The 17,115-nt window shown below is 39.0% G+C and overlaps 1 protein-coding gene across 1 annotated transcript in view; it reads left to right on the top strand.

Annotated features, from left to right (window-relative positions):
- Nucleotides 1-17,115, top strand: part of enox1 (ecto-NOX disulfide-thiol exchanger 1) — a 72,018-nt gene that overhangs the window by 19,109 nt on the left and 35,794 nt on the right. Inside the window, exons 4-7 of the mRNA XM_062432203.1 lie at nucleotides 2,013-2,180; nucleotides 3,949-4,155; nucleotides 4,800-5,033; nucleotides 14,248-14,460. Coding sequence (XP_062288187.1) covers nucleotides 2,013-2,180; nucleotides 3,949-4,155; nucleotides 4,800-5,033; nucleotides 14,248-14,460 — 822 coding nt within the window. The remainder of the gene's footprint in view (nucleotides 1-2,012; nucleotides 2,181-3,948; nucleotides 4,156-4,799; nucleotides 5,034-14,247; nucleotides 14,461-17,115) is intronic.

Raw genomic sequence — 17,115 nt, 5'->3', positions numbered from 1 at the left:
TATAGATGTACACATGGGCCTGATTTACTAAGATCCCAAATAGTGGGTACTAAATTGCGTGCACGGTGCAATAGATTGTGTGTTTCGTTTGTGTGCGTTTTGCAGGTGATCTACTAAGAATAACTGTGTAAATGAAAACAGGTGCAACAGGGTGCAGACAGCAGTATTTAAATGAGGGTTTTGTGTCTTTATGGAGAGTTTGGAATGAAATGTGATCAGGTTCTAGTGGAAGAGGTTAACTAATATATTGAGTTATAACTAAAAACTAATATTACCAGAGAAACCCACATATAGAGAGTATTTGTGACGAAGACAATGCTGTTAGTAAATCCACAAATATTCTACTCCAACATATTAACACAGGTGGAAAAACTCTGTCCTGTGTGTATTCTGTCATTGTGCCTCCGTCTCCTCGTCTCCATAGTAACAGCTGGTTAATACCTGTCCTTCAAAGGTATTATTTATAGACGCAGTTAGCATCAGAAATAATACCTTCAGGTTTGGTAAATCACAATGCGTGTGATAAATAACATATTTACATTTTCTCCTCCCTGTATTTTGCACACTGGGGTTAAAACGTCTCATATTACATATTCATTATGGTAAACTACTAAATATACAGCGCGTACTATCTTGCAGAGTTGAAAGACGCAAACCTTGTAAATCCGCCTGCAAACATTGCAAACATAGATGTTTAATAAATCAGACCCATAGTGCTAAGTAAGCAATGTAAACATGCTTTGAGTGGTCACAACGACTAGAAAAGCATTATATAAGTACAGTCAATTAACCATTTTTGATCTGTTGGTGACACTCAGGATCCAAATTCAACTTAATTTTTCAGTGCTTAGTTTTTTAATATATTTCCTGATAAAACACAAAATATTATTTACTATTAACCATGTTAATAGTTAATAGTATTTATATGGCTAGAAATGATTAGTGGCATCTGACCCAAGGTGTTTCTTGTGATTTGAGTGAACCAACATTGTAATGCATTTGTTCTCGTCATTATGCAGCAGAAAAACACTGCAAGGTCAAAGTAAGGGCAGACCAAGAGGGAAGCAAATCATCCTGAAGATAAAAATGTATTCAAAAGCATTGTGTCATAACATCATGGTTCCCAGGCAATGACTTTAGAGAGCCCTTCACTATTCTTAGAACCACCATAAGGTTCAAATGTGTGGTCTTGATTTAATTTCATTTAAATGTCCCAACACCTACTGGATGGATTGCCAGAGAAAGTCATGTTAATGTTCATGATGAGCTGTCTTTATCAGTCCTTTGGACTAAATTCCTGAAAAAGTAATGCATTCTCATCACCCTTGACTATTTCTTGCATTTAGTGCTAATTAGCAAATGTTAGATAGTTAAGATGGTGAATATGATAATGATTAAACATGCTTAACATCAACATTATAGCATTATCATTGTGTGCAGTCACACAGAGCTGCTACCATGGGTGCAGTCATTGTAGATTAGACCTAAGAGGCTTGGTCTTCTTCTCTTTACACCAAACAAACTGGAAAATATAAAATGTCTCACTTGCTTTGTGCTGATGATTGTTTCCAGCAAAGACTTACTGTGCACTCTTTAGAGCAGCAGGAGTAAAAGCTTTCACACAGAATGATTGCTGCATTCTTTCAGTCCTCTATAAGTGAGCAGGAAAATAAATATATTTTTCTATAGAATTACTGCATGGGACATTTGTCCTTTTGTTGTGTTGCAGAGTCCTTCTCCTTTAATCTGAATCTCTTCACTCTCCTTCCTGTTGTGACTGTGTGGGCAGCAGTATTTCTGCTGACACTTTGTTCCTCCTGCTCACTTGTTATTTCAGTGTATTCCTGTGCAAAACCACTGTCTACTCCTTTAGTAAATGCTGTATTCAATGTATGCTGTAAATGATGTTGAGAATCTATCAGTTTTGCAGGAAAATCAGCACAAAAGATTCTGGTGTCAGGGTTCATTTGAAATAAGAGAGTTGTGTTAACTTGTGTCATTCTGTCTTGCAGAATCTCTGGTTCTTCAGAGGTTTGATGCAGGGATGGGCCTCATTGCACCCATAAACCCCATGATGGCAGGCATCAGCCTTGTCCCTCCCCCATCTGTACCCCCAGACATGCCTGTCATAAAGGAGATTATCCACTGCAAGAGCTGCACCCTCTTTCCTCAGAACCCAAGTAAGATCTCACAGCAATCATACTCTTTAATATAAATATCTTAAATATTTCAAGCCAAACCCCAGCCCAGGAGCACCATCCACTACTCTACAAGAGAATATCAATTGTAAAGTCTCAGTGTTAGGCGAGACACGTCTTAGATGTTACATCTACACATGTGTTACAACAGGTTTCAAAGAAGACAATAATAATCTGCTTCCATTATAAAAGGTTTCTCACAGGATTAGGATTTATACATTTCTCTGTGTTGTTGTCAACAGCTAACTCAGACATATCTTTTTACTGCCCATTGCTTGACATATTGTGCATATTTACCTTCAAAAAATATACCAATGGCACTTTTCCACTATACAGTTCTAGCACTACTCGGCTCGACTCGACACGGTTCCAGAACAGACCTTTTCCATTACAAAAAAGTACCTACTCAACGTGGGCGGGGTCGTCATAGCACGGCTCCGCGAAACTGCCGTGACTTCGTTTTATACGCGACACAAAACACATAAACAATGGAGGACATTGAGGCAGTGGTTTACTTGCTGCTGTATGAGGCTTTCTGTCACACAAAGAAACCAAATTGAGCCGTATGGCTCAATTTGGTTTTAAATACACTGCTGCCGGTATTTAAAAATGCCAGGTTTGATTCTTGTGTGGGACGGCTCATGACTCTTCCAGCGACAACTCTTCTGACCAATCAGTGGCCGGCAGTCTGTTGACGTCACATTTAGTATCGGCTCGGCTCACTTGGAACCTCCCCAGAGCAGGTACTAAAAAAGTACCAGGTACCAGGTACTTTCCCTAGTGGAAACGCAAAAAAAAACAAGTCGAATCGAGTCGTGCTGGAACTGTGTAGTGGAAAAGCGCCATAATTGTCCTCCAAAAAGAACGTTTGCAGCACTGGTTGTCTTGTTTTTTTATTGCTTTAAAAGTACAAATGCAGTGGCACCTTTAATCTTATTATATGTTTAATATAATGACAATAAAGCTTTCTATCTATCTATCTATCTATCTATCTATCTATCTATCTATCTATCTATCTATCTATCTATCTATCTATCTATCTATCTATCTATCTATCTATCTATCTATCTATCTATCTATCTATCTATCTATCTATCTATCTATCTATTCAGAGTCTCTCTCAGTCTCTGCTTTGCTCCCCAGTATGACTTTAGCTCACAAAAGTACCCAAAAGGGTAACTGTCCCACCTTATGATTGGGTTTAAAGATTGGTTGTAACGAAGTGGGGGAAGATCTCATAGTGGACAGCAAACTCCCAAAGTTTAGATGTGAACTGGGAGTGTGGAATGAGGAGCACTGATAGGTTAGAAGAGCTCAGGTGAGATTAACTGAATGACTGATTCTTACAGAGGGAATGGCAGTAATTGAGTCAAGAAGAAGTCACGGTGTGTGTGGTGGAAGAAGCTAGATCTAACAGCAGAGTTGCTGTTCCTATTTTTTAAATAAACATCAGCGAAGCCCGAAAATATAAATATAGACCCGGGAATGTGCAGAATATGTGACCTTTAATGTTTTTTTGCATTTAATTGATCATGTTTGACAAATATGTATACGATACTAATTCTAATAATAATCATAGCACATTATTTTAATACTTAAACAAATCTCAAGCCACACATATTTTTGCTCAGATGTGTATTGTGCTGTGAGAAGTCCTATATTAAGAAAGATGTGGATGATTTAGCTGTTTAGTCACAAATGATAAAAAACATTTTAGGTGACATTGCATTGACAGTGCATTGTGCTTCAGACTTGCCCCCCCCATCCACACGAGAGCGCCCCCCTGGCTGTAAGACGGTGTTTGTTGGAGGCTTGCCGGAGAACGCCACAGAAGATAACGTCAGGGAAGTGTTTGACCAGTGTGGGGAGATCATTGCCATCCGCAAGAGCAAGAAGAACTTCTGCCACATCCGCTACAGTGAAGAGTTCATGGTGGACAAGGCTATTTATCTGTCAGGTAGTCACACACAAACATGCTGGTTTAGTCACCTACTGTGTGCATTAATAGAAAAAAAGTATTGCAACTGAAATGTTGGGGATACATCAACAGCATTCTGATTAATTAATGGTAATTATGTGAATCGATCAAAATGTTTGTATTGAGCTTCCTGTCATTTTTTAAAATGTGCATGTGCTCTCTCTCTCTCCAGCTTCTGAAATATGTTGTTGTGCATTCTCCCACTTTTTACTGTGAATGACAGAAGGAGTCGCTTTACAGTGATACACTCACTAAACATTTTAATCAAATGCAATCCAACACTGAAGCTCTTCCATGAATTTTACTTTTACAGTCCCCCCTATTAACATACATAAGTGGACAAATATATTAGGAATGTGACAGTGAATCTACTGTAGAGAATGCATTTTTTAGGGTTTTTTTCCTCAAGAGTGGAAAGAATAGCTCACTGGTGGAAATGCAACAAGATTTTTAAAATACCAATGCAACCCGAATGTTCCTGTGTTAATGAAATGAAATTAGTAGTTTATTTCTTAGCACTATTTAAACCATCTACAGTTTGCATGGAAATTGTATTCCTTATCTTGGAAGCAGCTACATGTTAAGTTTCTGGCCTGTAACTAGAATGTTTTCTCTCTTCCCAGGGTATCGAATGCGGATTGGATCCAGCACTGATAAAAAGGACTCGGGGAGGATCCATGTTGACTTTGCCCAGGCAAGAGATGACTTCTATGAATGGGAGTGTAAACAACGCTTACTGGCCAGAGAAGAAAGACATCGCCGCAAGGTCCATGAAGATCGCCTGAGGCCGCTGTCCCCTCCCCCTGTCATACACTTTTCTGAACACGAGGTGGTGATGTTAGCAGAGAGACTAAAAGGTGAGCAGGCTGAGGAAAATGACTGATTAGATTAATTTATGATTGTATATATAGACATAAATGCCATTACATGTTTAATTAATAAACTGACGTGTCCCAATATATGACATCTGACAATAGACAATAATATTTTCATTCCTGTCAAAATTGAGAACCGGTTCCAATTTAGAGCCGGTTCCACATTGTCCAATCCATTGGAATGGTATGCCTCTGAGTTTATCAATTCCTCTTATCAATGTTCCTTTTGTGTTGACGGAACGGAAAAGGTGGAACTGTCTCCAGACTTTCTACAGCACAACACACAAAAGTAATCTTCAGCTATCTTGTCATTCATATTCAAAAACAGCAGCAGTTGCAAACATGATTTGATTGAACGACTGTTAATGTTAATAACAGAGGTTAATCACCACCTCCCTCTCATTGTGTTATCCTCATACAGACAGGAGACCGTAAGATGCTTTCAGATGAATTCATTCATTAATTAATTCAGTTAACTGGCTGTGGACCATTTATCTCATCTACCAGTTATGTTTCATATATTCATAAGCATGCAAGGTCATTGATAAACAGTGGAGATAATAAAACAGTTAATCAAGAGTTGATAAGGGAATCGATAATGGCATTGGCATTAATAAACTCTTATCAATTCCCATCCCAAGTCAAGACCACACACTCAGTGTGATAATGAAAACACAGAGGCACTTCTACAGAGGCAAATAGTCTTATATGCTTGTTGCTGAGAAATCAGTAGGCATAGTCATATATCAAGTATATTAATCTATAATCATGTACGGCTTAAGTTAGAGTTCACTGTTAACAACGCTTTAGATTTGATTGTCGGCACGTGTGTTGTTCTGGTTGCAGTCAGCAGTGTGTGTGTGTGTGTGTGTGTGTGTGTGTGTGTGTGTGTGTGTGTGTGTGTGTGTGTGTGTGTAGCATCAAATCTGCCGCACAGCACTGGATCCCACCTGCTGAGTCACCTAATAACAATTGCAGATGAATCATTGAAGAACCTGCACAATTATTGATATTCTTCATCCCCATTTGTAGCCGATATGAACAGACTGACACAAACAACTCTGTTTGTCTACAACTGTGTGAAGTAGGCAAACACTGTGACAACACAGGTATAATATAGTAAAGATGATTTAACAGACCATGTTTGCTGGTGACTGTATATGTTAGTCTGTTCATATTGGCTACAGCTGCTATAGTTATGGCACTGTGATTCTAAGAGAACTTCAGAGAGGCTCAACAAATGCATTTTGTTGCAACAAATAATTTTATACAGACCAAAACTACAGATAGTGCTATAGAGCAGGGTTTTTTCAAAGTCACTGTAGTCCCTCACAACCCCAGGCAAAATTGAGACCTTTTTGTAGCCTACATTTGATTACATTTTTTGCTATTTGTCTAAATTAGCTATTAGCAGTTCCTGTTTGCGATGTACCCATAGATGTACAGACAAATATCACTGGATTACTTTGATACTGAATTAAACTTTTAAAAAGTGATGATTATCAGGCATGTTCTTGAGCTATAGGCAGCATTTGTTTCTGTTTTCTATAAAGCCACATCATGGCCAAAGAGTCAAAGGTGTGATTGTATACATAATCACTAACCCCTTAGAAGCAGAATGTCTACTTCTTCAACAGTGAGCTGAAAATAAAGATTAGAAACTGCTCAATTTGTAAACACATTTGTACAACCAGTTCTACAACTATGTTGGTGTGTTGTTTTTTTTAGCCTTGTGAATTTGCTACAGGGCTTATAGCAAATACAGTACAGAACAGACCTATAACATTTGCGAGAGGGCTTTAAGACCAAACATGCAAGGATGAATAATTTGTGTTATGTACAGCACAGAATGACTGGCAGCATACAAAGCACGTAACTACAAAGCTACTGACTACATCAGAATGTAAATAATCTCAGTGTTCTCATCCTCTCCTAATGAAGACCAGCTAGAGAAAAGTTAAGGGATCACCAAAATCTTCAGAAGTGAGAAATGAATAATTGTTTACTAAGGTAGTTGATTCAATAAAAATCTAAAATGCAACCTCATGGTGGAAGTACAGGAAATGTCAGAGGACCACTAAAGTTAGCAGGTTTCATTTTTCTAGTGAACATGAATGTCTAGATGCAATTTCATGGCAATCCACCCTATAGTTATTAAGATTGTTCAGTCTGGACCAAAGTGGTAGACCGACTAACAGATTGTCAGACATTACCATCCCTGGAGGCATGTGGCAAAAATAGGCTGGACTTATTCCTAATGTTGTATTTATGGAGAATGTTAAACATTTAGATTTAGATTAATTTTCAAAAATCTTATTGTGCAAACATTTTGTGAAAGCACCAATACTCATCCCTACAATATTGTTGCACTATCAATATCGAGGTATTTGGTATCAAATATTGTGATATATGATTTTATCTATATTGCCCAGCCCTAGGTTACAGGTACAGGTGGTACTGATCAAGTCCCTCCTGGCATAGTATTTCATGCAATATCACACCAAATGGCGATGTAAGAGTACAATCTGAAAGCTGTTTCATGGGACCTTAACATTTAGTCAGGCTAATCAAACAACAGAGCAGCTATAGTGAGGCTTAAAATACTTCTCTAGGGGTATTCACTGTTCATGGATCTGTAAACCATGTCACAGCCACTGAGCACAAAAGGCAGTTTTGATATTCAACTTTTCAACCAATACTGCATTTGGTTTCAGTCATAAGAAGTGCTGAGTCTCTGTGGGCCTCCGTCTAGTGTGTTCTCCCCCATTTGAATAATAATTGAGTGATGCCATAGAGCCGCAAACGACAGCAGAACAGAGTGAATTAGAGAGTATTTAATGAGCTCAAGATAAAAAATCCTGTCTGTGAGTATTACAAACCTGTACGTGGTGTTTTGGCTTCTGATCAGCCTTAAAGTAGCCGTATGTAAGAAATATATTCCAAGTAATCATAAAATGGCCCTAATATCTCACCAGACATTAAGGAATCATGTTAATTTCAAACACTGATATCACTGACAGTAGTAGTCCAGCCAGAATATTCACATTTGAAAAGCTAAGTGGCAGCCCACAAGTAATGTTTATGTTGTCATTTTGTGTTTTGGCCGGATGCGCCACCCACCACCTATCTACCAATCACCAAGTCAGTAGCGTTTCAGCATCCAGAGGCCTGTACTACGAAGCTGGATTAACATACCCTGGATATCTCTCCGTTACCTGGGTTGATTTACCCAGACATTTACAATCCTGATAAACGGTACTACGAAGCTGGTTATCAACTCGGTAATTCAACCCAGGTATTCTGCCCTTCTGCCCAGGATGTAGCTGATTTCTAGCTCGACAGATAGCTAAACAGGTTCCTTCAATAAACATCCAGGAGTCAGCAGGTACGTTTTTAGATGTTTACTTAGAAGTATTGTGAAACTGCAATACAAAATAAAAACAAATAAAATGTTACAAATATACGGTGTACTCTCTTTTAAACCAACAAATGCTCAGTCATTAATTATCCTCATTCTTCAACTATCCTTTAAACTTAGCAATTAGCTTAATGCTAATTAACATAGAAATTCCCATAGACGGGCTAACGCCTTAGCATAACTTGTGGTTTTACACACAATACACTCAAAATGACTCTCAACAACATCACAGATAAGTTACACAGGTGAGTATTACTTACCGACACATGCTGCTTAGGGTTGAGCAGAGAAAAAATGAATGAAGAGTGGAAAACACAACAGCTTTACTTCACACTTGCTTCAGTAAAGAAAAGACCTACGGCAACTCTACGCAGACAAACAGCACAGCAGAGTTAACACCAGAAGGGGAGTTCCGGTCCTCTGTAATGATGCCAACGCTGAAGTAACTTAAAACTGCATTCTATCAAAAGGCCACCAGGGGGCGACCGTTTTGGTGTCAAGAGGACTTCCGTCCCTATAAAAGTCAATGGAGAATTCACCAACTTCTCACTTGATTTCTAACCTCAGTAAACGTTTTCAAAATGTGTTTATGGTCTCAATCGCTAGTTTAAAGCCTTCTTCAATGCAGTATGATGTTCATTTGGGACATTTTGGCCTCCATGATTTTGTATTTGACGATAAAGCAGGGTATGCATTAGGGCGTGGCTACGTCATGATTGACAGGTTGATTGGTTCACAGGTTCAGGAGGGCGCCTCTTGCTCCTCCTGATGCCCATATAAGTAGGATCCGTGGGTTTATTTTTCCCAGCATGCACCTGAAATTTTCAAGATGGCGCTGCCCAGATCCGAGACTATTCGCTTCCAAGCAGTAACATCCGTGACATCACCCATTGGTTTGTGGACTGCTGCTCGGAGGCCAATAGTATCGGATCTGAGCAGCGCCATCTTGAAAATTTCAGGTGCATGCTGGGAAAAATAAAAACACGGATTCTACGTCCTTATAACCCGCTGATTAGACCGATCGCACCCCCCTGCCCCCGCCCCCGGACAGACACCTAGTGTAACTCCTCCCCCCCACCCTGCAGGTTGGGATGTTTAACTGTGGGTCGCGTCCTCACTCAGCATTGTGTATGTTGCGCTCGTCTCGCGTGTGTGCAGGATCACGTCCAACAACTGGCAACCCGCGTGAACGTCAACTCTGGCAGGAGGGGGCGAGGAGTGACGGCTCTCTCCAGTGTTTTGAACATGGGCCGCAGTACCATTTCTAAACGCTTGGTGTCAGAGTTACAAACTTCAACTTTAAAATGCATTATTTTTGTAGCTCCAACTTGATTTCCTGGATCATATTTCATTGTCTATATGGTACCATGAACAACATACCCTAACCACTGCAGTCCCTGAACAGAGGGAAATTTTGGTGTGTGAATGTCATTCCTCCTCCTCCTCATCGTTGACTTATTCTCCTCTACGACAGCTGAAAATACACCAGTTATACTGTATCTGGTCGGTTGGAGAAGGCTTCACTGTGTTTTTGGAAGAACAGGATTGCTGGCTTAACCATTGCAATTTAGAACAATGTAAACCCATTCAAATCCAGCACTCTACTCCTTACTGCTGTGATCAGGCCCACTAAACAACATTACTATCCATTGTTCTTGACGTCCTTTTGCTGGATGAAATAAGGGTAATGTAATTTTTTAACCTAAAACTTTTTGAACATGTTAATATTGTATACGGTCACCAACAAATAAATAAAATGAAATAGAAATGACAGAAAAAGTCAAATTAGTATCTGTATATCATTAAAGCAGCACTAACTCCATTTCCTCTTCCAATTCATAAAGAATACCTTCATATACCATTTACAACTGTAGTGATCCTGTAGTAATATTTCCATTAATTTAAATGCAATGTTTTGATGTTAGCTGAGGATGTGTCACTACTTGTGACTTGTGGCATTCAGTTGCTACTTTTGTTTATGGCTCATTTTTAGAAGCTCTTTGAGTTGAGTTCTCATTTGTACAGTGCAGAGCATATAAAACCGGATGTTATGATAGTGTGACTGCTGCTTTGCCCCTCCTTACAACAAATAAGATGCTACACACTGGCCAGCATGATATTTCAAATTGTAGTTTTTTAAAATAAAGTTTAGGGGGGAAACACAATTGTTCTCCTTAATATGTTCATTGCACACCAAAACTAAAACAAGGGAAGTGAAATTAAAAAGTGTGGTGTGACTGCTGCATTTTCAAAACATCAGAGCTGCAGATGTTGCTTTAACTTCTTCATATTTGCTTCTGCATCTTTAATTTCACTACAAAATCCAAATTTCAGCCTCTACGCAGTTTTTTTCCCATCCACCCACCACCTAACATAAACAAGCATGTATCTTCTCTGAATAACCTTTTTGAATTCATTCTTCACCTCAAACAGCAGGGGAAATACATTTCCATTATTCCCTCAGTCGTCCCTGTTCAGCTGCTCTTCATTGTGCTCGCTGTAATGTGACGGTAATCTGCTGCTGTGTATGAATGGGGCTTTATCTGTGCAGGGGAAAGTGTCTTTTTACAGGTTGTGTTGCAGTGGGTATTGAGCTCATTAAATACTCTCTAATTCACTCTGTTCTGCTGTCGTTTGCGGCTCTATGGCATCACTCAATTATTATTCAAATGGGGGAGAACACACTAGACGGAGGCCCATAGAGACTCAGCACTTCTTATGACTGAAACCAAATGCAGTATTGGTTGAAAAGTTGAATATCAAAACTGCCTTTTGTGCTCAGTGGCTGTGACATGGTTTACAGATCCATGAACAGTGAATACCCCTAGAGAAGTATTTTAAGCCTCACTATAGCTGCTCTGTTGTTTGATTAGCCTGACTAAATGTTAAAGGTCCCATGAAACAGCTTTCAGATCAAAATCTTATGTTGCATGAAACAGAATGCTGGTAGAAACTTGACAATAGGAGGACGTGATTTGGGAGTTAAACAGTTGGTGGATAAAGAATACCTGACACTGGAATCATGGGGATGTTGTACGTTGTATGTTGTTTGCCAAAGGATGGTGTGTTTTAATGTGTGTTCCCTTACTTCATGTCTGCTACTAATTTGAATTTCTTAACCATCCTCATTGAACAAAGGTTATATGACATAATATAAAGTATCACTCCCTTCTTTTGCATCACTTCCACATGCAGGGAAGATGAATGAGCACAAAGAGGAAGAACCAGCTTGTTATTTTTTATTGTTGTTATTGTTATTTAATTTTATTATTTTGTAAACTCACCTGAGTGCAGGAATGAATCATGTTATTTTAAAGAGTGACCAAACAGCAGTGTATAAAGCTATTTCAGTGTCCTTTCCCTTTAGAAGTCTGACCACAGCTAGATTCACTGAGCGTGTGTTGCACTGGTAACCACACCAACAGTGATGTCACAGTGTACTAACATACCCTGGAGTACACATCAACATCACTGCAGCAAAGTGAGAAGTTAAATCAATGGAGGTTAGCAAACACAAGATTTTCTGCTGCTCTTAAGTGAAGCTTCACAGGAAATAAAAAAGGTGGGATTGTCACATTTTCAAAAATGTGGAAATTCATTTTATAACATATAGTACAGCGATGTGTAAGGGCAAATAGTGGAACAGACACAGAAACACATGATAACAACATGAAAAATGATTTTGTTTTTCATTGTGACTTACTTAAACTAAGGAAAGATGATTGTTCTCGGTGTTTCTGTCCTTGAAATGGATGAGGATGATGTATAAGGAGATAAAAAAGAAGAAAAGTATTGTCCTTTTATGGTCTGTGTTCTCTGGATCACTATATGTGTCTTCCTTTCTACACACTTTGTGTATAATTATACATGTATTACATTTAGTATGAACACATTCACATTGTTTTTCATTATGATCTTACCTTTCTTATTTTAATGTGTCACTGTCTGGTGTAGTCACATATCTATTCTGATTTACTCTGTACATTTATACTCTATGTGCTTTATATTTGAAAAGGCCTTGTACATTACAGAATAATCTTCCATATTGCACACTTTGTAGTTTACCAGTATTCTTATAATGCACATGCTTTGCCAGATATTACTGCCATTTTCCACAGTGTCTTAATGCTTAATCACATCTCCTGATATTAAACTAGATACTTCTGCTCTAATCCCAAGATTCACTCACTGAAAAAGACACTCACTCACTAACTCACTCACTAATTTTGGTATTGCACTCAATGGTACAAAAATCTTTCCAGGTCAATGTTGATGTAAAATTGAACCATGAGCATCTTTTTAAAATAAGAGTTTTAACATTTAAAATTCAAATTGAATTTTGAAATATTGAAATTGATCTTTAAGGAAATTACAGGTTCATAACAGTATTCAGTTGGGGTTATTGGAATTCACCTTTGATCTTTTGTCATGTAATAGATGACAGTGACTGGTTATTAACTTACCGAAATAATGACTTTGCCAACGCACATTACAATGAAAGCTGGCTCCAAAAAAACACCTTTACAGTGCATGAATGCACTGCCTGGCCAAAAAAAAAGTTGCCACCAAAAAAAAGGTCACACACTTTAATATATTTGTTGGACCACCTTTAGCTTTGATAACGGCATGCAATCGCTGTGGCATTGTTTCCATAAGCTTATGCAATGTCACAAGATTTATTTTTGTCCAGTGTTGCATTCATTTTTCACCAAGATCTTGTATTGATGATGGTAGAGTCAGACCACTGCGCAAAGCCTTCTCCAGCACATCCCAAAGATTCTCAATGGGGTTAAGGTCTGGACTCTGTGGTGGCCAATCCATGTGTGAAAATGATGTCTCATGCTCCCTGAACCACTCTTTCACTATTTCAGCCCGATGAATCCTGGCATTGTCATCTTGGAATATGCCCGTGCTAAACATAACCCTGAGTTCTACTGTTGTTTTTCTACGATTTGATAAAGATTGGACTCTGGAGCAATGGAAGAAGGTGATGTTGTCCGATGAGTCCAGATTTAACCTGTTCCAGAGTGATGGGCGCATCAGGGTAAGAAAAGAGGCAGATGAAGTGATGCATCTATCATGCCCATTGCCTACTGTACAAGCCTGTTGGGGCAGTGCTATGATCTGGGGTTGCTGCAGTTGGTCAGGTCTAGGTTCAGCAACATTATGTGCCCAAAGAATGAGGTCAGCTGACCACCTGAATATACTGAATGATCTGGTTATTCCATCAATGGATTTTTTCTTCCCTGATGGCCCGGGCATATTCCAAGATGACATTGCCAGGATTCATCGGGCTCATATTGTGAAAGAGTGGTTCAGGGAGCATGAGACATCATTTTCACGCATGGATTGGCCACCACAGAGTCCAGACCTTAACCCCATTGAGAATCTTTGGGATGTGCTGGAGAAGGCTTTGCGCAGTGGTCTTGATCTCCCATCATCAATACAAGATCTTGGTGAAAAATTAATGCAACACTGGACGGAAATAAATCTTGTGAAATTGCGAAACAATGCCACAGCGAATGCGTGCCGTAATCAAACCTAAAGGCGGTCCAACAAAAAATTAGAGTGTGTGACCTTTTTTTTTTGGTGGCGACTTTTTTTTGGGCCAGGCAGTGTACTGTATATCACAATGCTAAAACTATTGAGACTATTCAGTTTTGAGGAGAATGATCAGAATCGATGAATTATCGAGACTTGCAGATGTATTGTGGTCAGGTGGGATGTAGTTTTTCTTGCCTTTATGACTACCTCACACTTCTTTACCTTTTCCCACAGATGACCACAAGTTCAGTGAGGCCACAGCAGTGCTGTTCACCTGGATCGACCGAGGTGAAGTCAACCGCCGGACCGCCAATCACTTCTACTCCATGATCCAGTCAGCCAACAGCCACGTTCGCCGGCTGATGAGTGAGAAAGCCCAGCATGAGGAGGAGCTGGAGGGTGCCAAAGAGATCTTCAAGAATGCCTTGGTGGCCATATTAACACAGTGTAAGGAGGCTTATTTATTTTCAACACATACAGTCGCACTGACAGAACCTTGCAGGCAGATGGCGCCACATTGGAACAGTCAATTAGGTAATGTCTTCTTATGACTGTCTGTCAGTTTGTTCTGTCTTTCATAATGCTTCATCATTTAATCATTTCATGTGTAATCGTACTATCAAATGACTTCATATATTATGGTCAACTTTCTATATGAATTCAGTCATAGTTCTGAGACTAAAGTTTTTGACATCATGGAGATCTGAATTATGGTCATAACAGCAATCATGACAGTGAAAAACTTAGTGTAGAGTTCTGACTAAATGTGTTTATGTGAAAAGTTAATCCAACTAGCTTGTTAACAAAAAACTGCTCAAATTAAAAATCAAGAAATAGTCAGTAGTGTGGGGTATTATGCAATAAAATGCAGAAGCTACAGTGAGTTGTTAGATGAAGAGCTGCAGTTGACAGCCTGCATACCTCCAACTTCTTTTACTGCCCCCTGCTGTTGTGGCATGTACAGCATAAATCAGATTGTGATTATTATTGACTGACTTCTTTATTAAAACAATGTGCTTGTTTAGCTGTTCTATAAATAGATAGAACAGCTGTTGTATTAAACTTACTATTATCATGGTAACCATGGGTGTCGAAATGATAAAGATTATAAATTTAAGCTTGACAGATAACAGAGGTGGATCTCCCCAGTAGTCATATAGTTACTGCGCATGCAACATAACCACAAAGTCTCTGGTTCAATTCCAGCCAGGGACCTTTAATGCATAAAATGCAAGAGAAATATAATTTTAAGAACAACTTATTTTAGAGAAAAGGTTTAGGTCAGTTCCTGCAGCCAGAGACTGCTGTGTCTTTACTCACAGTCATTGTGCCCCACAATAAGCCAGTGCAGGACATCATACTCAAGGAAAGTGGAAAAAAGACAACACAACAAGTGGTCCATGGCAAAACTGATATCACAATACCGAATCATTTGAATTGAATTTTGACAGTTTTGTTTTTTACAAACTGTTCATTTCAGAATTAACTGTTATAGTAGTCTAGATTGGAACTGCATTTATTAAGCATAATTTAAATTCTAATTTCTAAACCACTATATATCATAACGACCACCTTTACTTTTGAATTAGCTGTATCTGTCTAAATCAGTCATTTCAGAATTTGTAAATACTTTAAACTGAGCTCAGCTATAATACTTGGTTAAAGAATCCAGGGTAATAAGTCATGAAGTCAGCTGTTGGACAAGAGCAGTGACATCTTTTCAAACACTGATAATAAGGGTTTGACCAGAATGTATTTTTGATTATTTTGTATCCCATTGTTGTAAATAGTATTAGTACAGTATTCATGCCAATTACTCAAGTATTTCCAAGGATTAGCCCCATCACTACAGCATCACCATACAGTGTGACTGCATTCATCATTACAGTCCCTCACATTACCGCAGGGTGATGCAGTCACAGATTATGGAGGTACAGACCATGAAGCCATTTTTACCACATCCATTTTAAAGCCTGCCCGGATGCAAGTCATTTGCTCTGCAAGGATCTCAGCCCAGTCTCCATGGCAACATTCCACTATCTGTCTCACCATCAGCTCCAATATCTTCAGTGCACTGTGATTAGGTCAGTTGCACAAGGTTTTAGAGTCAGTTGTGTGACAACGCTCTGATCTTTTCCCAGGCTTCAAAAAATGCCAACACACAATACTGATAACCACAGCTCCTATTTTGAATGCATGTTACTCCACTTTGAAATTACTCTAGTTAACCATTATTCATTCACTGTCACCTCTCAAAGTCTTCCCATTTAAAGCTACATTAAGTCATGTTTGACCACAAGGGGGCAGTCACAGAAACACAGCTGACATATCACATTTGGCAGACGAAGCTACATGATTATTCAGTTTGTTTGTGTCAACCTCGGGCCATATTAATCAAGTTTCTCAGAGCAATAAATCACTCTGTGTATACACAGAAAGCAGAGCAGTAGCAGCAGTGAGGGCTTCGTTTGTATGTCTACACAGGAGGTGTTCAGGTACAGTGCCAAACATAGGTCAACTGTGTTGACTGTAGTTACATGTGTAAAACGGAAAAAAATAGACCTGAAGCCTAAAAATATGCTTTGGATTGTAGTTATGCACATGACCTGCACGCCGATACACGGGCTGTGTAGATGGCTGTATTGATTAACATAGAGGCATATTGTTCCATCAGACATATGTGACACAGACAACTCCAAAATGCAGCTGAGACACTCTGTGTAGACACAAAGTAATTGGACAAAAAATAAAAGGTATAAAAACATTTAATTAAGTCCCTTAACTTAGCAAATCACTCCTATTTTTGCCTGTATTGACAAGAGCTCCTGTGGTGTCCAAACCTGTCGCCGCTCTTCGGTGTGTTCACGGTGTTAGGCGATGCAGGAGACCTTCAGGCAGAAACATTCACTGAGAGGAGAGCTATTTTATGAAAGCTTGATTAGACAGATCGTATAAGAATTAAGAATTAGGATAAGAATATAAACATAAGAACACTCACTGTTCCCACAAAAAACAACATCCTGACAGCGTTGAACTTGGAACATGCAGCTTTGCAACAGTGATGAGTCAAACAATGACCACAGTTAAAGATAAAGAACATCA

The sequence above is a fragment of the Scomber scombrus genome, chromosome 13 (genome assembly GCF_963691925.1).
Source record: "Scomber scombrus chromosome 13, fScoSco1.1, whole genome shotgun sequence".
Lineage (NCBI taxonomy): Eukaryota > Metazoa > Chordata > Actinopteri > Scombriformes > Scombridae > Scomber > Scomber scombrus.
Note: the sequence above shows the minus strand (reverse complement) of the source record. Positions and strands in the feature narration are given on the sequence as shown.